At 35.6% G+C, this 19246-nt stretch overlaps 2 protein-coding genes across 13 annotated transcripts in view; one reads left to right on the top strand and one right to left on the bottom strand.

The window, feature by feature from the left end:
- Positions 1–8175, top strand: part of MCTP1 (multiple C2 and transmembrane domain containing 1) — a 594606-nt gene extending 586431 nt beyond the window's left edge. For all 11 annotated transcript variants that reach the window (XM_055086668.1, XM_055086667.1, XM_055086666.1 and 8 more), the window contains 2 exons: positions 4706–4803; positions 6263–8175. In XM_055086668.1, coding sequence (XP_054942643.1) covers positions 4706–4803; positions 6263–6334 — 170 coding nt within the window. In that variant the 3' untranslated portion in view covers positions 6335–8175. The remainder of the gene's footprint in view (positions 1–4705; positions 4804–6262) is intronic.
- A 9412-nt stretch (positions 8176–17587) lies between these two features.
- SLF1 (SMC5-SMC6 complex localization factor 1) overlaps positions 17588–19246 on the bottom strand; it is a 61770-nt gene continuing 60111 nt past the window's right edge. Inside the window, exons 21-22 of one of the 2 annotated variants that reach the window (XM_007104346.4) lie at positions 17987–18486; positions 17590–17651 (exon numbers count right to left, since the gene is read on the bottom strand). In XM_007104346.4, the coding sequence (XP_007104408.2) occupies positions 18005–18486 (482 nt within the window). In that variant the 3' untranslated portion in view covers positions 17590–17651; positions 17987–18004. Of the gene's footprint in view, positions 18487–19246 lie in introns of both variants that reach the window. The other variant, XM_055086665.1, reaches the window with a different exon arrangement.

Genomic DNA, 19246 nt, shown 5'->3' with positions numbered 1-19246 from the left:
GTGCAGGCTTCAGTAGTTGTGGCACACGGGCTCAACAGTTGTGGCTCGCAGGCTCTAGAGTGCAAGCTTAGTAGTTGTGGCGCATGGGCTTAGTTGCTCTATGGCATGTGGGATCTTCCCGGACTAGGGCTCGAACCCATGTCCCCTGCATTGGCAGGCAGATTCTTAACCACTGTGTCACCAGGGAAGTCCGAGCCTATTTTATTTTTAATAGCCCTCAGTAGTTGAGGATGTGTGAAGACCTGTCAGTGTCTCAAACAGGAAGATCTCAGGCAACACCTAGATTCAGGCTAATTGAAAGTCATTCCCTTAGGCAGCAGCTTTTAAATTATGCAGATATATACAGTGGGATTGCAAGTGTAAGCCCAGCTGGCCACCAGAGACAGATGATCTGGAGGTGTCCCCTGGGTGACAGTCACAAAAATCAGTGCTTTGGATGAGTTTATAAGCTCCTTTCTGGGAGATACTGATGAACTGTGGTGAAGCAGAGGGAGAGTGCAAAGATAGCATCCCCTGGCCTGTGTCCCCTGAGAGCACCTGCATAGGCCCCTAGATGTATGCCAAACCTGAAAGCTGCCCCTCAGGCTCCAGGACAAGCAAATAGGCTTCTTTCATAGAAAGACTGGGGTGTGTTTCAGTCTCCTGTTTGTGCAGTGCCCTGGTGGTGGTACTTTGCAGAGAACTATCTCTTGATTGTTACAGTCCTGTGAGACTCAGGAACACCAGCTCCCCTGACCACCAGAGTCAGGAAGTCAAGGGGCATCCCCTGGGTGGCAGCTGCAAAAATTGGGGCACCAGACATGTGTAAGAGCTCCCCTCTGAGGTGTCTGGAAGGGTTTACAGTCAGCCCTTAGATGTGTGTTTAATTAGAAGCCTGCCATGATAAAATTATAGGCCCGTTTCACAGAGATTGAGCTCCTTGGGCTGTTACTTTTTGCTGTGCCCTAAGGGTGTTGTTAGCTGTTTAAGACTTCTTTCTCTATTGGTTACAGTCCTTTGGGACCTGCAAACATAAGCCCCTCTGGCCACCAGAACTAGGAAATGTAGAGGTGTCTCCTGAGAGCAGTTGCAAAAATTGGGGCACCAGCCGAGGTTCTGGGAGATACTGGCAAGCTAGAGCAAGGCATAGAGAGAATGCAAAGATTGCATCCACCAGCCTCTGTTGGCCTCTGTTCCCTGAGAACACTTCCATAGGCTCCTAGAAGTGTGCCAGAGCAGATTCCTGCCCCTCAGGCCAAAGCTCCTGGACAAGCAAATAGGGCTTTCTTGGGAAGACTGGGGTGTGTTTCAGTCTGCTGTCTGTCCAGTGCCCTGCGGGTGGTAGCCTGCCAAGAACTGTCTCTTGAATGTTATAGCTCCAGGGGACTCAGGAGCACCAGTCCCCTGGCCTCCAGAGCCAAGCAATCAAGGGGTACCCCCTGGTGGCAGCCACAAAACCCAGAACATGAGACGTGGGTAAAAGCTTCCCTCAGGAGATACTGGTGCTCTGAAGCGCAGTAGAGGGAGAGCTCAAAAATGGGGCCCACCAGCTTCTGTCCCCAGATAGTATCCCAGCAGGCCCCTGCCTCTCCGGCCAACTCTTTAAGATTAGGAAATGAATTTTTTTCACATAAAACCTGGGCACCTTTCAAACAGCTGCCTCTGTGCTGGGCCCTGGGGTGAGTGAGTGCTCACGAGCTCTTTAAGAGCCATTCTCCTTTCACTATAGCACTTTGGGTCTCATGGATGCAAGCCCACTGACTTTCAAAGCCAGATGCCTTGAGGGCTCAACTCTGACATGCAGGTCTTAAAAGCTGAAGTGCCTTATGTGGTGTACAAACTCTTGGCTACTCAGGGAGAAGCTCCGGGTTTGTGAGTTTCCTCCTGATGGTGGGTAGCTGCACTGGGGGTGGGGTTTATGGTGAGATTGTTTCTCAGCATCTCCTATCCACTTGAATGTAGCCTTTTTCTCATTTGCCCCACGTGAAGGAGGTGCTCAGCTAGTTTTCGGGGGCGGGGGGGGTGTGTTTTTTGTTTACCGGAAATTGTTCCATATGTAGCTGTAGAGTTGGTGTGTCTGTGGGAAGAGGTGAGTTCACGATCGTCCTAGGTCATCATCTTGAACTGCCTCACAGATGTAAAACCTCAGGCACCAGATGTGTGAGAAAGCTCCCTTCGGGGAGATACTGGTGCTCTGGAACATGGCAGAGGGAGAGCATGAAGATGGTACCAAATGACTGGACTGAGGCAGTCGGGGAGAGATGGTTCCTGCCAGGAAAGAAAAAAAAAGATGGTGGCTGCCAGTCTCTGTCCCTGAAGAGTACCCAGGTAGGCCCCTGAATATGTTTCGCATCAGATGCCTTCCCCTCATGACAAGCAAATGAGGCGTTCCCACACAAAATCTGGTTGCCCCTGGATCAGCTGCTTCCATGCTGGGCCCTGGGGAGGGTGAGTCTGAACACACAGTTGGTTTTTGAAGCTAGATGTTTTGAGACAAAAAGACTAATAGAACAGAATTGAGAGCCCAGAAATAAACCCAAGCATATGTGGTAAATTTAATATTTGACAAGGGAACTGAGAATACTCAATGAGAAAAGATAGTCTTTTCAATAAATGGTGCTAGGAAAACTGGATAGTCATTTGTAAAAGAATGAAACTTGACCCCTATGTTACACCAGCCACAAAAAATAACTTGAAATGGATTGTAAGACCTGAAACCATGAAACTTCTAGAAGAAAACATTTTTTAAAAAGCTCTTTGATATGGGTCTTGGTAATGATTTTTTGAAAATCATACCTAAAACAACAAAATTAAAAATAAACAAGTGGGACTGTATCAAGCCAAAAAGCTTCTGCATAGCAAAAAAACCCATTAACAAAGTGAAAAGACAATCTACAGAATGGGAAAAAATATTTGCAAACCATATATCTGATAAGGGGCTAATATCCAACATACATAAAGAACTCATACAATCCAATAACAAAAAAAAAAAATTAAAAATGGGCAAGGGACCTGAATAAACATTTTTCCAAAGAAGATATACGAATGGCCAACAGATCCAAGAAAAGATGCTCAATAACCCTAGTCACTAGGGAAATGCAAATTAAAACCACAATGAGATAGCACCTCATGCTTGTTAGAGTGGCCATCATCAAAAAGATAACAAATGCTGGTATGGATGCAGAGAAAAGGGAACCCTTGTACACTGTTGGTGGGAATGTAAATTGGTACAGCCACTATGGAGAACAGTATGGAGAGGCATTAAAAAAATAAATATAGAACTACCATATGATCCAGCAATTACACTTCTGGGAATTTATCCAAGGGAAACAAAAAGACTAACTCCAAAAGATTTCTGCACCCCCATGTCCATCGCAGCATTATTTACAATAACCAAGACATGGAAACAATCTAAGTGTCCACTGATGGATGAATGGATAAAGAAGTGGTATACAATGAAATATTATTCAGCCATAAAAAAACAAGGAAATCCTGCCATTTGCAACAACATGAATGGCCCTTGAAGGTGTTATGTTAGTGAAATAAGTCAGAGAAAAACAAACACTGTATGATTTCACGTATATGTGGAATTGGGGAAAAAAAAAAAAAAAAAAAGCAAAAATAAAACCCCTCAGAAGCCCAAACATCAAACTCACAGAAAAAGAGAAAAAAATCTTTTCTTTTATCTATACGAGATGATGGATATTAGCTAAACCTACTGTGGTAATCATTTCACTATATGTGTACATCAAACCATCATGCTGTATACCTTAAACTTGTATGTCAATTATTTCTCAAAACTAGAAAAAGAAAAAAATCTTGATGTTTTGGGGGCTCATCTCCCCAGGTGCAATTCTTAAAAGTTGGGGAAGCCTGATTTGGGGTTCAAACCCTCACTCCTCAGAGAGAAGTCCCTCCTGATTGTGGGTTCTCAGGCTAGGGGTGGGGTTTATGGTGTGGTTGTGTCCCTGCTTCTCCTACCTGCTTCGATGTGGGCCTTCTCACGATTGCCAGTGTGTAGACTCACTCAGCCAATTTTTAGGTTATTTTCAGAGGTAGCTGTTCCATATGTAGCTGTAGATCCAGCATGTTGGTGGGAAGAGATGTGTTTGGAATCCTTATACATCGCCATCTTCAAAGCTTTTTATTTTTTATTTTTTTAAAGCTGGTGGTAAACCCTTCCTAATTCCAGGTCATTTTGAAATTAAAACAAAAAAAGCAAAAACCCAGGTTAGTTTGCATAATAACAACACCTCCCCACCACTGAAAAAACAAATTGTATCTTTTTGAAAAGGGGGAACCAGTTAGTCAGATTTCTTGCCTTAAAAACAATCCCAATCCAAAATGTAGGGAGACAAGTTTCATCATAGATGAAACATTAAAGCAAAGCTTCTAAGTACTGTAACACTGAGGGGAAAGGCAAGATAGGTCATTGATCATTCTTGCCAGGTGCCTTTTGTTTTCCAAATAGAAAGCCTTTCCTGCTGGGAAGAAGCCACTGAAGTACAAAGAGAAAAACAGAGCAGCCATGGAGTTGGGAAGGTGGAAAGGAGGAGGGAAAGAGGGAGGGAGGGAGAAAACTGGGTTTACTGGTTCATTCAGTCAAGGCTGAAATAAAGGCAGCTTAATCTAGATCTTTAAATTACCACAACACTTTTGCCAGAAATGTGTATTTGAACTCCAAACTTTATAGATTTCAATAATGTTTGATCTATCACCTTTTCAGGCATCAATAAATTTACAAAAAAGCTGCGGAGTCCATATGCAATTGATAATAATGAACTACTTGACTTCCTTTCCAGAGTCCCTTCAGATGTGCAAGTGGTATGTAGGTTTCATTATTATAACTACAGGCATAGCTCATTTTATCGTGCTTTACTGATATTTCATTTTTTTACACGTTGAAGGTTTGTGGCAACCCTGCATTGAGCAAGTCTATTGGAACAATTTTTCCAACAGCATTTGCTCACTCTGGGTCTCTGTGTCACATTTTGGTAATTCTAGAAACGTTCTGAACTTTTTCATTATTATTATATTTGTTATGGTGGCCTATGATCATTGATCATTCACGTTACTGTTGTAAAAAGATTAATACTTGCTGAAGGCTCAGATGATGGTTAGCATTTTTTAGCAATAAAGCACTTTTAAATTAAGGTATTGCTGTTTTAGATATAATGCTATTGCACACTTAATAGACTTCAGTATACCATAAACAGAACTTTCATATGCACTGGGAAACCAAAATATTCATGCGACTTGCTTTATTGCAATATTCGCTTTACTGCAGTGTCCTGGAAACAAACATGCAATATCTCTAAGGTATGCCTGTATAATTTTAATGTAGTGTGGCACTGGGTTTTAACTTTTATATCCATTTAATTTTGAAGGTTTTAGAAGAGCTAAGTAAAGCTAATAAAGCCTGTAGAAGATTTTGCCATTCAGGAATTAGCCCAGTTGGGGTGTTATCCAAGAAGAACTTACAGAGAAAACTGGGGAATGAGAGGGCATTGCATAGAGAACCTACCAGGATGTCGGGGGGACAATCCTCCCCCAAGGTTCAGCTGGAGTTTGTGAAGGGAAGTCACCATCACCTGAAGGAGGAATTAGGAATATTAGATGATGAAAACAAAGTATGCCAGCAGACATTGAGAAAAACACTTCCTTAAATAAATTGCATGAATTAAGTGAGTTTTAAAGATGTCTGTTTAGAGATCAGTGAAGGGGGAAAGAGTACTGATTTTTGAGAACCGGGGCATATCTCCATCCTTTGAAAGCCTTGGAGGTTAATTAATGCCCACTGATCATTAAATATTTTCAGAGCAAAATGAGAAATGTTTTTATCAAACTATTGAAGCTGGGTTGCAGCAATACCTTTCCTTTGTTTCAGCTGAGTTTTTGATTTGGTATCAGACATGAGAGTGGGCTGGATGGAGATGAAGCTTATATTAAACAAGCACACAATAAATTATAGAGAACCATTATTCGGCCCCTCAAAATAGATGGAGATGGTTCTGCTTTTAATGTTACTTGGGTATGGGCAATAGAGACCTCAGCCTGTTACCAAAGTTCACATCAGGGCTCTCATGTAGATTCTGGCAAGATTTCCCTTGCCTCTTTGCTCTATCATTCTATTGTTTTCTGCATCCCAGCTGCAGATCACATACAGCTTCCAGAGCGAGCACTTTCTTTTCCCCCAAGCATAGTCTCTCAATTCCTTTGCTTTTCCTTCCTTTGCCAGAAAGTGGCCACCTGACCAGCCTTTCTCTGAACTCTGTTTAAACAGGTGCAATACCAAGAACTGAAACCAGATCCTTCTCATAGCCCATGTAAAAGGAAGAAAAACAATCTTGGCTAGCCAGCTCCCAGCACTGAGGAGACCAGCATCTGTTTGGGAAGATAAAAGGAAAAGCCTTCAGCCTGAGCTGCATTTCCTTTCTTTCTGTTTTTTATTTATTTTGCCATTTTACCATGATTGAGAGAATTTGTAAATAGTGTACAAAGGCATATGTCTTTGAAAATATACTTCCGTTGTACAGAATCAATTTGATAAAGGTTTAGCTATTGCTGCGTGAAAGCCTTGTTAGCTGTGGATAATAACACATTGGAACAACAAAAGTAAGAATGGTAACATTGGGAGATACACATTTCTCTAATTACAAGTGTAAGAACTAGAATATTAAATGCTCAGCTGTGCTCTGATGAAATCTACATAAAATGTAAATGTCAATTTGATTTTAAAGTTTTTTTTTAATGTGACTATTTTTTATCTGAAAAATAATCCATTACAGTTTTCTATGTTTTATACATTTCAAAAGGGAGGAAGGATTCCAGAACCTAAATAATGGAACAGATGCATTACAACTTAACATAGATTCGGATCCTGATATTCATTCCTGTGCAAATTATTTAGATATGACTAGGCTGACTTTAAGCTAATGAGTGAAGGTGTATTCACCTCCTCAAGAGAATCTTCCACACACTGAAATCCTACAAAGAAAATTTCCAAATCTTCTATCATTCCATCTAAAACCTTAAAATCTCTACAGGACTACACAAAAAATACTGCCAGGTTTATAAATGATGATTGCCTATAAGGATTTTTATACCAATCACTATTAATTTGTGCCAAGTTAGCAAATTAGCAACCCAGTTCAGTTGTCAAAAATCTAGCAAATTAAATCCACATTGCTTTTGGTGTCAGATTATGCCTCTGTGCATCTAAAAATATTTAATACTCAAGTGTTCTCACAGAAAAAAAAATGTATCTACTTTCTTATTAGGTTACTGAACTGCTTTAATATGCATATTATGATTTTTGTTATTAGTGTGAATTTTAACGTAGAGGAGAATGCAGTGTGCTAAGTGATATGCCAGTGTTTCATTATATTCATTTATAGAAAAAAAAAAATCATTCTTGAAAATATGAATGCATGAAAACCTATTTTGTAAAATAAACTGCTTATGGGGAGCAGGAGTTTGCCTTTGAAAATGTTTCACTACTTACCATAGAATCTATACTTAAAAATTGCATTCCCGACTCTCATGTAGTTTTTGTACCTAACTTCCTGGTATATCAAGGGAGTATACCTCTAGAGAGAATTTGGTGAGAATGTCTTACTTCCCTGATTTGGTAGGGGATTAAGCTTGGTTGAAATTGCTGCAGTGTTTTGCACTACTTTATTAACAATGGACTGGGATAGGGTGAAGGTGGGGGTCATGCTGGAAAAATGTAGAAAAGCCAGAAGCAAGAAATATATATTTCACTCTATAGGAAGCTTCTTTAAAAATAAATTTAATCTCATCAAAGTTGATTTTTAAAGTATTTTTATTTTAAAGCTATGTTGTTAAATACTGTTTCTTATGATAAAACTATTTTGATCTGTTTATACACTATGCTTGAAAGAATGTCAATTAAATTCCCTTTCTACAGAAAGGCTTTGACCTCAATATGCTCTATTTAGCGCATCGTGTTTATAATGACATGCTTACATCCGCATACCATCATCGTTTGTTAAGACAGACGTAATACTTCATGAAGCTGATGTTGCCACAGGAAGTTTACTGATGGAATAATTTGTTTGAAATGACTTTTGATTATACTTTGTGTGAGATTTGTGTTCCGTGCTGACATTGTCTACTCAAATGTCTACAAGCCTGATATTCTAACACCTCAGATGTACCTAGTGGACAGCAACCATTAACAGATGACTAATTTCTGTTTTATGCTATCAAATTTCAGATGTTTAGTTCAATAGTAAGGTTGACTATTCACTGCATTAAATAAAAAAAAATCTTTTCTAAAACTAATCAGTACTTTTATTTTTTGGTCTCATATAAATAATATTTTACTTAAAGAAACCCAGGTTTGGTTTGGAAGAAAAAAGGCTTTCCCTGAAACCTTGCGTGCTGTATAAAACGCAGCACCTTGCAGGGGTGAGTATCCAGTGACACTGCTAGAGGAGTAAGAACTATCTTGAGGTATGAAAGTGATATTCAGGGGAATCTTCGTTGCTTTTACAAACTACTGCACTCACAGACTGAAAACAAGAGACTGTGAATAACAGAACTTTAACCAGTTCTTTCTCCTTCTCACAAAGGCACAATTTTGCCTTTTAAAGCTGCTTAACTTGATTTGGTTTTGAGAGGTTTGTAAACATATAAATATTTTAAGATATCTTAAGAGACTGGATGTCACTCTAACACCTATTTGGACTGCTATATACAGTAGTCATATGAACTATGAAATATATTCCTCGATATCCTTTAGTGAGTAAATTCACTGAAGGTCATTCATTATCCAAACTACTATTATTGCCACTAATTGTGGTAATTTATAAGAAATGCATATTTAAAACTTTTTTCATTTATAAAAAGAACATGGTACTTCTTGTTTATTTTGGTACTGTTCCACAGACTCAAATTGATAGGTGCTGTCAGGATTCCAAATTAATTTTGAATCATTCTATACACTAGGATAATCTGAATTGAAAGATTCTTTAAGTGACTTTGCTCTGTGATATATTTATTGAGTACCAACTATACGACTTGCCCTGTCATAGGCAGTGGTCAAACCAATGATAGCATATTAAAATCAAATCTGGAGTTAAAGTATAGTAAGAGCAAATTTTAATTGATATGTTTCTGAAAGTATCTTTTATAGAATTTTATTGTGTTATTTAAATGTGAAAAAAAATTTAGTAGTAAGTTCTCTTATCCAGGGACCATATTCCCATTTTGATCTCAATATCCAAATGTCTCTAATGCTGAAAGGAGTCATACTTCTGTATTAACAGGTCTTATTCAAAGGCTTTAATTTCAGTTTATACACTAGTTAAATATACCTAAAGGTTTATTTTTGAGTTTTGTACTCAGCATTAAAAACAAATCAAAATATAAAAGGCAGTTGCTGTTCCAGAAATACAAGTAAAGAGAACCACCATTATACTTCTTGCAAAAGCCTGTTTATTATTAAATTAATGCTTAAATTCTGGTGATTTAAATGTCAAGCGTTGAGTGTGTGTGTATATTTGTGTACAGATGTCTATTCATTTGTTTGATTAGTGTGTCTAGAATCAGCCTTTTCTAATTGCTTGGTCAAGTATGAATTAAAACCACATAAAAAATAATGAAAAGAATACTTACAATAGTGTCATTCCTTTGGATTATAATTCTCCTTCCCAGGATGACTGGTGTAACTCACTGAAAGAAAAAAATATAAAACACCCTTTTTTTTCTGGTGAAACTGTTACCTCTTCTGCCTCTGTTTCTACATTTGTACAGTGGCAGTCACATCATAAGACTTATTCCAGCTGAATCACTGAGGTTTAAGAAATACCAAGGAAAATTTCTCATCATGTAAGAATACTATGCAGATAAAAACCATTAAATGTCCAAAATGGGCATATGCTATAGAAACTAACAACACTGTGAAAGGTTTGCTGGAATTTAATGTTTCTATCTGTGCTTTTCCAAAGGGATCTGGGGTTAAGAACCAAAAACCAAAAAAGGTCGGGGGAGATGAGTCAAATAATTCAAATTGGTTTCAAATGAGTTTCAATGTATTGGGCTATTCCTTTGCATTCTGAACTGGTAACAACAAAAAAAGTGTTCTGTTGCATGCACAAGCAGTATTTTTGTAGACAGGTTTTTTTTTTTTTTTTTTAATGTATATGATGGTTGTGTCTCCAAATGTCACTGAAAAATTATATGACTCCATTTTAAAAAAAGGTAACGAAATGGCACTGCTCTTCTGCTCTATTTAATTAATGGTGTTACTAGATTAAGCTGAAAGCTCTATTTGTATTAAGAAAAACAGAAATAGGTAAGTAGCTGTGCCAAAGTTTTTTCAGTTTGTAGCAAAAATAAAATTGCAATGTAATTCTCCCCTGCTGTAGATTCTTCAATGGTCTTTCAAAAGAGAAAAGGAATGACCAACCTGAGAGTCAATGAGCGAACATACAAACCACCTCTCATTTTCTCGGGAATAAATAAATGCAGCTGAGGAGACCTGGCTGAGTGAGGTTGTTACTGCTACTAGTGAGGCGAGATGGTAATATAGGCTTAGTTCCCCATTTTGGTCAAAGACAAGCTTCAAAATGACACGAGTCAACTTGAGGCATTTTATTTTGCCAGAGCTCAAATGGTAAGTTAGGAAATGCTAACTGCATAGAGAAAGGTGCACCCCTGGCCCCAACCATTTTTAATTGTCTCTTGATGACTGAAGACACATCTGAGACAACAGTCAAGAGTAATTACAAAGACAGCTGGACAACAGCAGAGAGGTGAGGGGGAAGGAAATGCCAAGATCTGTCCCAAGTTCAGAGATCTTCTTTTAATAAAGCTACTCAGAATACTGGAAACCTTAAAACTAAACTCTACATTATTTCCACAAAACATTCTTCCTACAGTACTGATTATGACAATTACAAGTCAAAATCTCTGTATAACTTGTAATATTGAAACCATGGAAAACAATTTATTGATGTCAAGAACTAATAAACTCTGCAACCTTACACAGTGGTATACCTACCCCTTTCCTTTGTCCTGGAATTCTTACAAAGTTCATATTTCACTAACACAGAGACCTAGCAAACCATACTAAGGTCTCTGAAGCACATGGTAACCCACCCAGAAAAGTAAAATACTATGTATGTTTTTAGAAGCAGTTTTAAAATAGATCAATGTGGTATTCGGTCTTATTTGTTTGAAGTTGCTGAACATTACCATTTAAATTTCCCTGTAGGATGAAAAAAAGCATTTTCAGATATAATGGAGAGAAACTTTTGGGGGGATATCACGAAACATCCAGCATTTGATAATTTAACCAAGAATTAGGCATACTAACTCTTATAGGGTGGGTTACCAGGTACACACCATCCATTCTTCTGGCACTATGATGCTAATACAAAGAACACACATGTACTTGGATTTCTCAGTGACTGTGACAACACCACTGACCAGCAAGTGAGAAATCTACCCAAAAAGACAGTGATGTGATACTCACCAGTGTACTGCAGTTATGATGTAGGTATCCAATGTATTTATATAAAACAATTGTTAAAATATTGTATTTTGAATTGTACTACTAAAAACAGTAACTTACAAGAAGCCATCTTCCTCACCTTCACAGAAGAGGTGCAAAATAATATGCTCTGGACAACAGTGGCAAGACAATTTTGCTCAGAATTCTCTCAGTAGACGACTGACTGCTTACATCTGAATTAATGCTGTAAATAGTAATATTTAGAAGGGAATTTTTTCCAGGTGTATTATAATAAAAGAAAATAATTCTCAATTTAATCACACAGTAGTGAACTCCCTTTAAAGGAATTTAAGATACAGCCTTTGATAAATGTAGTCATCATTTAATCTTACAGTTTCTCCCTGATTTTTGGTGTTGAATCTGGAAAAAAAAAAAAAATCAGAACAAGTAATTCTTCAGGTTCCATGAAAGCTTCTAAAATCAGAAAAGGCTAATAGTGAAGATATGGTATCATGACTCCACAAGGTGTCTACATGAAGTTGAAACTTTAGCAATTTAGGAATCCTACTAAACAGTAATGACCCCGCCCAACATGGTAAGGCGCTGCTTTGAAGAGGCTTAAACAGAAGACAGAAGCAGCATATCAGTAAAATAAGCCAGATTTACTTTCAAAGGAAGGGCATATAGTCCAAGAGTATTATTTGAGATCTGCATTAGACGATACTAGGCTTAATTACATCCTTACCTTGAAGAAAAATGGCATATTTTTAAAATGCACTTTATATTTTTAAAAGTCCAGTAGATGCCAGTTTAAATAAGACAACTTTAGAAAAATTTCAAAACTGATTCTTATTTATATTAGGAGCATTATTTTAAAAAGTAAATTGGCTACTGCTGTTATACACAAATATAAATCATGTTGCAGAGAAACTTGGAGAAGTAAAAACCAAATATTCAAAATTCTATCAGAAATACACCACTATTAGCAATGGATTTGCTTACAATCTTTTCCCCTCTGTAATTTTACTTAGATAAAATAATTTAAAATTACATTTAAACACTTTCTATTTTTTAAAAAGGACTAAAATTAATCCAGGAAAAAGGAATTAAGGGAACCAGTTCAACCACTTTTTATAAATGGCTTTCAACCTCTCTTTAAGTCTATTTCCTCCAATAACATGACTATGAACTTAAAAGTATTTTGGAAAAAAAAAAAGAGTAAAAGAACTAAAATCATGGGAAAACAAGAAATGAGAAATCTAGATTTGCATAACTTTTAAGAAAGGACTGAATATTACTAGTCGAAATAGCCTATTTCTGATGATACCATTAAAATTGGTATTTTTATTCTTTATTTTGAGTGAATTTTAACTAAAAGAATCTTCCACCAAACACTTATCTTGACCCTTGGTTCACTGAACATTGTTCAAAATTTTCAAAGACAGTTTGTTCCTGAGATGAGGAGATCTGTCTGCCTTTTTTCTGATTTTATACCTTCACTACCTCCTCAGTATATTAAACAGCATCTAGAAATCTTTACCCTCTTTAAACCACAATGATTCCTAACCATTTTCCCTCATCCCTTTGCCAAGTTTTCATCTTTACAATTCTGCTTTTAAGTTTTCATGGAAAGCTCTTTAAAATGCATATTTTAACACCACATTTTACTTACTGCTCTATAATTTTGTCTCTATGTTATAAAATAGAAACAATGCAAAGTAGAAAAAAATGCCTCTTTAGGATGAAGTCAGATAACCAAGATATATATTCCTTAAAACCAAAACAAAAAGCTATTACAAATCAAACCATTCTGGTCATTAGAAAAATTTATCAGTGTCATGACATAAACCATGGCTGACCTAACCTTTAAGTTGAGAAGTACTGACAACAAACTAAATTCTTTTTATCTGTCACCACTTTAAGATTAATGATTTTTTTCAACATGACTATTTCATCTGAGGACAGAAGAATGGAAAATCATTGGAAATTTTAGTTCATCTGTTATTAAGATAAATGATAGTATAATAGGTGTAAATTCAAAGCTGGATTCCAGACTTTCAGTTCAGTGCAATTTACCTGCTGGAAGTGCTAAGCACATTTTAAAAAAATTCCACTCTTTGGTAGAAATAAATCATACGTTCCAATGTAGTCATTCTCTATTAATGTTTAACACCCATTATGCATTAATGTTCACTTGATCTAATTTAGATACTTTTGAAAGGAAGAGGATTAGATTTACCAAACCTGGGTTCAACCGTCTGAAAAGATTTGGGGACCACAGTAAAAAGACAAACATTTGGAGAAAATGTTTCATCTTTAACTGGAGACAGCTCTTTATAGATGCTTGAATAAGGAACTTAATTTTTTTGGTCTGTTAAGGGTAATATTACATATTACAAATTAAATATATAAAAATAACATTATATACTTATCTTATTAGGAATATTATTTTTATGTAACTAATCACTGGTTACACTTTGTTGATTTAATACTGTTGGATCTTAATTCAGCAAGTAGTTTAAAAACACAGAATAATTCACTATATTTGTTTTAAAAAAGAAAAAAATATATATTCAACAGTACAAATACAATATTATTAAAAAAAGGAAATCACTGTGTCTAGTGCTAAGGGTTATATTTCAAGATTAAAAAAATATATAGCGTCAGTGTATTTGAACTATATGCCTACACCAAAAAACAAACAAAACCCAAACCATATGGTAATGAATTCAAATACATAAAATATTAGAAAATATTTTGTACATCAAATATAAATACAAAATGTAATTTTGCTTATTAACACAAAAGTACTAATTAGCAAATTCCTCTATGATAAAAAGCTAATCACATGGATTTGTGATTGGAAAATGTCCTTTTTAAAATAATTTAATAGAATGTTCCCCCCGCCCCCAGCAATTCACGTAAATTCATGTGTCTAAGAAAGTTACTTGCTACTTTCATAAACTGGGAAGCATGAATTAAAATATAACATTTTGGATGTTCTAAAAGATTAGCATTTACTTAAGAGAGAAAACTTTTTTGACTGTTTAACAATCAATAATGTTAAAACTATCTTGTTTCCTCTGAAAAGGTCTTTTAGTGCGATTTGCAGTACTCTAAAAGCTGTATGCTTAAAACCTAAAAAAACAATACCACAACCTTTTCTATTTATAGTCTAATAATCTCTGATCCTGTATCAGAGCAAATAACCACCAAAGTACATCATCCTACCATAATTCATCTTAACCTACAAGGTGAATTTTTTGATAACATAATTTGATTTATAGGAAATAGTTAACTATTCCATGTCTTCAGTTTTGACATCACCAGGCACAGGGTAATTCCAATAATGCCATCACTGACCTTTCTAACTCAATCCACATTTGTTATAAAAACAATTATCATTCTGAATTTTGCAAGCTCCACGTCAGCAAGAGGTGCGACTGGTGTGGAAGCTACGTGATAAACGCCTGAGGGAAAGAGTGCCTCATGTCACTCAAAAATGACCCCTTTCTACTGATTAAGGGGCAACAGTGACAGGCTCTCATCAAGTTCATCACTTAACTGGAAAGGTGTGTAAATGCATATGGATTGCACATTCCATCAAAAATTTTTTCCTGTGAAGGTATTAACTTTCTATAACAGAATAAACAAAAATGGCAAACATTTCCTAGTGTTTATATAAAGGATCCTAGCATTAATGCATTTGTGTTTATCTAGGAATGAGTACTGGGGTCCACTAAGATTGCAAAAGCACACACCACATTCTATTCACTCTAAAATTGCTAGTCACACTGATCAAAGGATTAAACTATCAGACCCTTTACATTTAAAACGAAATGAGAACACCAATTATTACTGTAAATTTAAGAAACACCCAAACTGAAATTAATTTTCTTCAACAGCCTATACAGAAGACAATAAAACTAGACTTACCTTCCTAGAATGTAAGCTTTTCCTCTTTTACTGTAGTTAGCCCCTATCAAGCATACCACCTGGTACATAATAGGTGTTCAAGAAACAATGAATTCAAAACACTGATTAATTTAGCATTTGATTTATATGAGGACAAATGTTTTTCTGGTTATCTTGGACTTAATGAAATGACAAAACTTGTATATATACTTGGACCACTTTATTATGTGTAGGGAAATTAAGAACTAGTAAGCTCGAAAACTTCATAGAGACCCTTCCTAAAAAGCTGCCAGGAAACATTCTAAAATCTTTTATATTCCAAATATTTGTGGGGATTACGCATGGAGAAAGCTGAATCTTAACAGCTCAGAAATATCCTTCCAAGCTTTATTTTCTATTGTAATAAGGGCTTTCATAGGCCTTTTTTTTTTTTTAAAAAAAACAACTCCATTGAACTATGATATGAAATCTGGCAGAGTACAATGATAAATAGCATTACTCAGCCTTCTCTTCTCTTCAGTGGCTGCAACTTTGAGATGCCTACAGCTAAAATGCCAGGGGCCGGAAAGTCTATGAATTTTATCTATTAAAATTTCCACTTTCTCTATATCTAAAATAAATTTGAGGCAATTATTATGTTTTCTAAAATAAAACATAAGAAGTAATATGGGAAATAAAGTTTCTTATTGCAGGTTTAAATTCATATATATTTATTGGTATTTTTAACTAGGCCACAAAGCAGTCATCTGTTTGCCAAGTTATACTTTTGAAGAAGTACAAACTGCAATGACACCTTCTTGAGGTAGAGACTTCAATGGCATTTGAGTGTTTAATATTTCATGTCAGCATGGCTTGTAGAAATTGGCAGACAGAACAGTTATGAAATATTAATACTAATTGCAACTAAATGAATATTTCTTGTGAACATTTAATTTAGAAAACTACTTTTTCTAGCAGTTAATTATCTACTTTTTCTTAGCAGTTAATTATCTCATTAACTTAGAATTATTAGCAACTTAAGAAATTACTATCTAAATGATTCGTTATAACTAAAAAGAGGAGTTAAGAATGCAAAAGGAAGTAACATTTATTAAGTGCCATATAAGGTGAACGGCTAATAACTTAATTCTATCATGACCAAGATACCTGGTGTTATTTCCACTTGACAGGTAAGAAAACCAAAGCTCAGAAAGGAACTTGCTTTGTAATTCAGTTAGTAAGAAATTACACAAGGATTTGAAACTATGTCTGTCTGATATCAAAGCCTATGTTTTTATTAGTTTACCAAGCAAATGTTATTCCACATGCCTTCACAAGTGACGTAAAGTGGCTACTCTTTGGAATAAAAATAAAAATGTTCTTACACATCATCTGGGGAAGCGCTTTACTCTCTATGAGCATTATAATGTTCCTTAGTCACGTTTTCTCTGATATTTTGGCAAGTATCAATAAATATCAAAAGAGAGTTGTATGATGTCACATTTGAAGGCTAACTAGAAACGACTAATACTTCTTAGAGTATGTGTAAAAAATTACTGATTTAAAAATGTAGGAAAAAAACCTGACTTTTATTCAGAGCTGATAAACTAATGTAGCAATTTTTAGTTTAGACTGTAAACCCAGTAATAAGACTCTCAGCATTTGTATCCTGCTAAAAGATCTATTTCCAAAATAAAACTAAACTGTGCTTTTTTAGCAGATTAATTACTGTGAGATCATCACTTTAGTTACATAAAATCGAAATGGAAGTTCTGTTTCTTTTCCAGCTGTATCACAATGTAACTTATTCCCACTAGTAAAGCAACTCCAGTTTCAAAAGTAATTATTATCCATATCCTTTCTTTTAGTTTTACTACAAATTACTATTAGGAAAAACTGCAAATTGAAATGTTACTACTCTGTAAATGCATACTGTACATTAAGATTTTAGATAATCTCAAATCCTTTACTTTGTTGCCATTTATAATCTTAATATTTAATAAAACATTATGAAGCAAAATGTTTTCACTTACAGAATAGTGGTTACATGGAGTAGAAATACACTTTCTATAGGAACTGCTAAAATAAAATAGATCAAGGGATCAAACTATTAGCACATTTACTAAATTTAAAAACCAAAAGAATATATTATTGTGAATTTTGAAATGTTTATTTTAGAAACACGTAAAACTGAGTATTTTATTCCAACAGCCTACAGAGAAGAAACAGGGAGCTACATGTTTATAGGTGCACATTTGCATGTATATTCTTGTCATGATGCTAAGACCCAGAACACCTAGAAGAGAGGACATTACATTGATTTGAAAAAATATTTAAATAAAAAAATTTTACATGTACAATATAAATAAATACTATCACTTTTAGAACAAAAAATAATAAAGATTAATAAAAGCAATGTGTATCAAACAAAACTATTTTTTACTTTTGAGTTAAATTCTACACACTGGAAAAATAAGCCTATACTATAGCTTTGGATAAGTTCTTTAAGTGCTTTTAAGATTTAGCAAGGCTGCAAATTCTGTCAATAAATAAATGAAATTAATAATTGTTAATAAGCTATGAAGTCCATAATAAATGACAAAGCAAGCTGAGCACGTTTAGAAAGCTGACCCATTTTTTCTGGCATCATCATGAAAACTCAGTGACCGACCGACACATCATTTCCAATGTCACCAATAAGGCCTCAGTGTGTACTCCAGGACACGCTTTTAAATTCTCACGGAGTTCCTTAAGAATATTTGGGAGTTTCTGCAATGTCTTTATATTTCTAGCATAAAGATCCAATAACCAGTCAGTACGAGCACTAGTGGTTTCCTTATAATTCTGACAAGCTATAAGCAGCTCATTTAGATGAGTTAATCCTCTGAAAGCTAAGAAGAGCTCTGAAGACAAACCAAAAACTGAACAAAAATTTAGCAACATCCTACTAAGTAAAAATGAGTCAAACTCAAGTTGCTGGTGGTAAAAATGTTTCTCTGCTTGTGCATGAAAGTTCTCCACTGTATCTTCTATTTTTGTGATAGCAAATAGTTCTTCCTTGACTTGAGATGATACCACATAATCCAAGGGCAATTCCCCCTTAGAGTTCCTCTGCTGCAGAAGGACTGGGCCTGTGAAAAAGAACATGCAAAATGTTAAGAGTTAAACATTCTTATTTTGGCAGTGTAACAGCCATTTTCTCTCTCCTTTTTCCCCCAAAGCATCCAGGGCTCAGTTTACAGTCATATTTTGTAGTAATTCATATTGACATAATTAACTGGTTCTATATACTAACTGACTAATAAAGGTGCATTAGAAAAAAAAATCTAGTCAATTGCCTAATCAGGTTTGCCTAAAAGCACATGCATTAGTTCAATAAATAACATATATGGTTATAAATTAAAAAAAAAACTTTGATAAAACTTTGTAAGTTGTCATCTTCAAATAAGAATATCAGTGTTCCTGGAGGAAATTTTAAAAAATACATTTATCTTAAATTCTGTATAAGAGCCTTAAAGGTACTTCATAATATCACCAAGAGGAAAAAGTACTGACCCCTTCCATTGCTAATAGGCAATGGCAGCAGTGCAGACTGCAAAACTTTGCCTAGACACAGAACACGTTTTTCATTATCCTTGCTTATGTTCAATTTTTAGTATAGGTAACTGATTCACAATAAGTAAATATTAACTGCTCTGGGACAAACTCAGATTTCATCCATCTATGCTAGCTACACCCATCTAACCATCTACTAAGAAAGTTTTGAAGATACAGTTTATCCCCTGGGTAGTTAAGGATGATATGAGAGGGGCAAAATAACAGTGACTCAGTATCTGGTCACACAGCAAAGTACAGGAGTACTTCACACCTCTGCCAGTCAAGTCCTATAAT

The sequence above is a fragment of the Physeter macrocephalus genome, chromosome 8 (assembly GCF_002837175.3).
Source record: "Physeter macrocephalus isolate SW-GA chromosome 8, ASM283717v5, whole genome shotgun sequence".
Classification (NCBI taxonomy): Eukaryota; Metazoa; Chordata; class Mammalia; order Artiodactyla; family Physeteridae; genus Physeter; species Physeter macrocephalus.
This window is presented reverse-complemented; position numbering and strand designations above follow the sequence as displayed.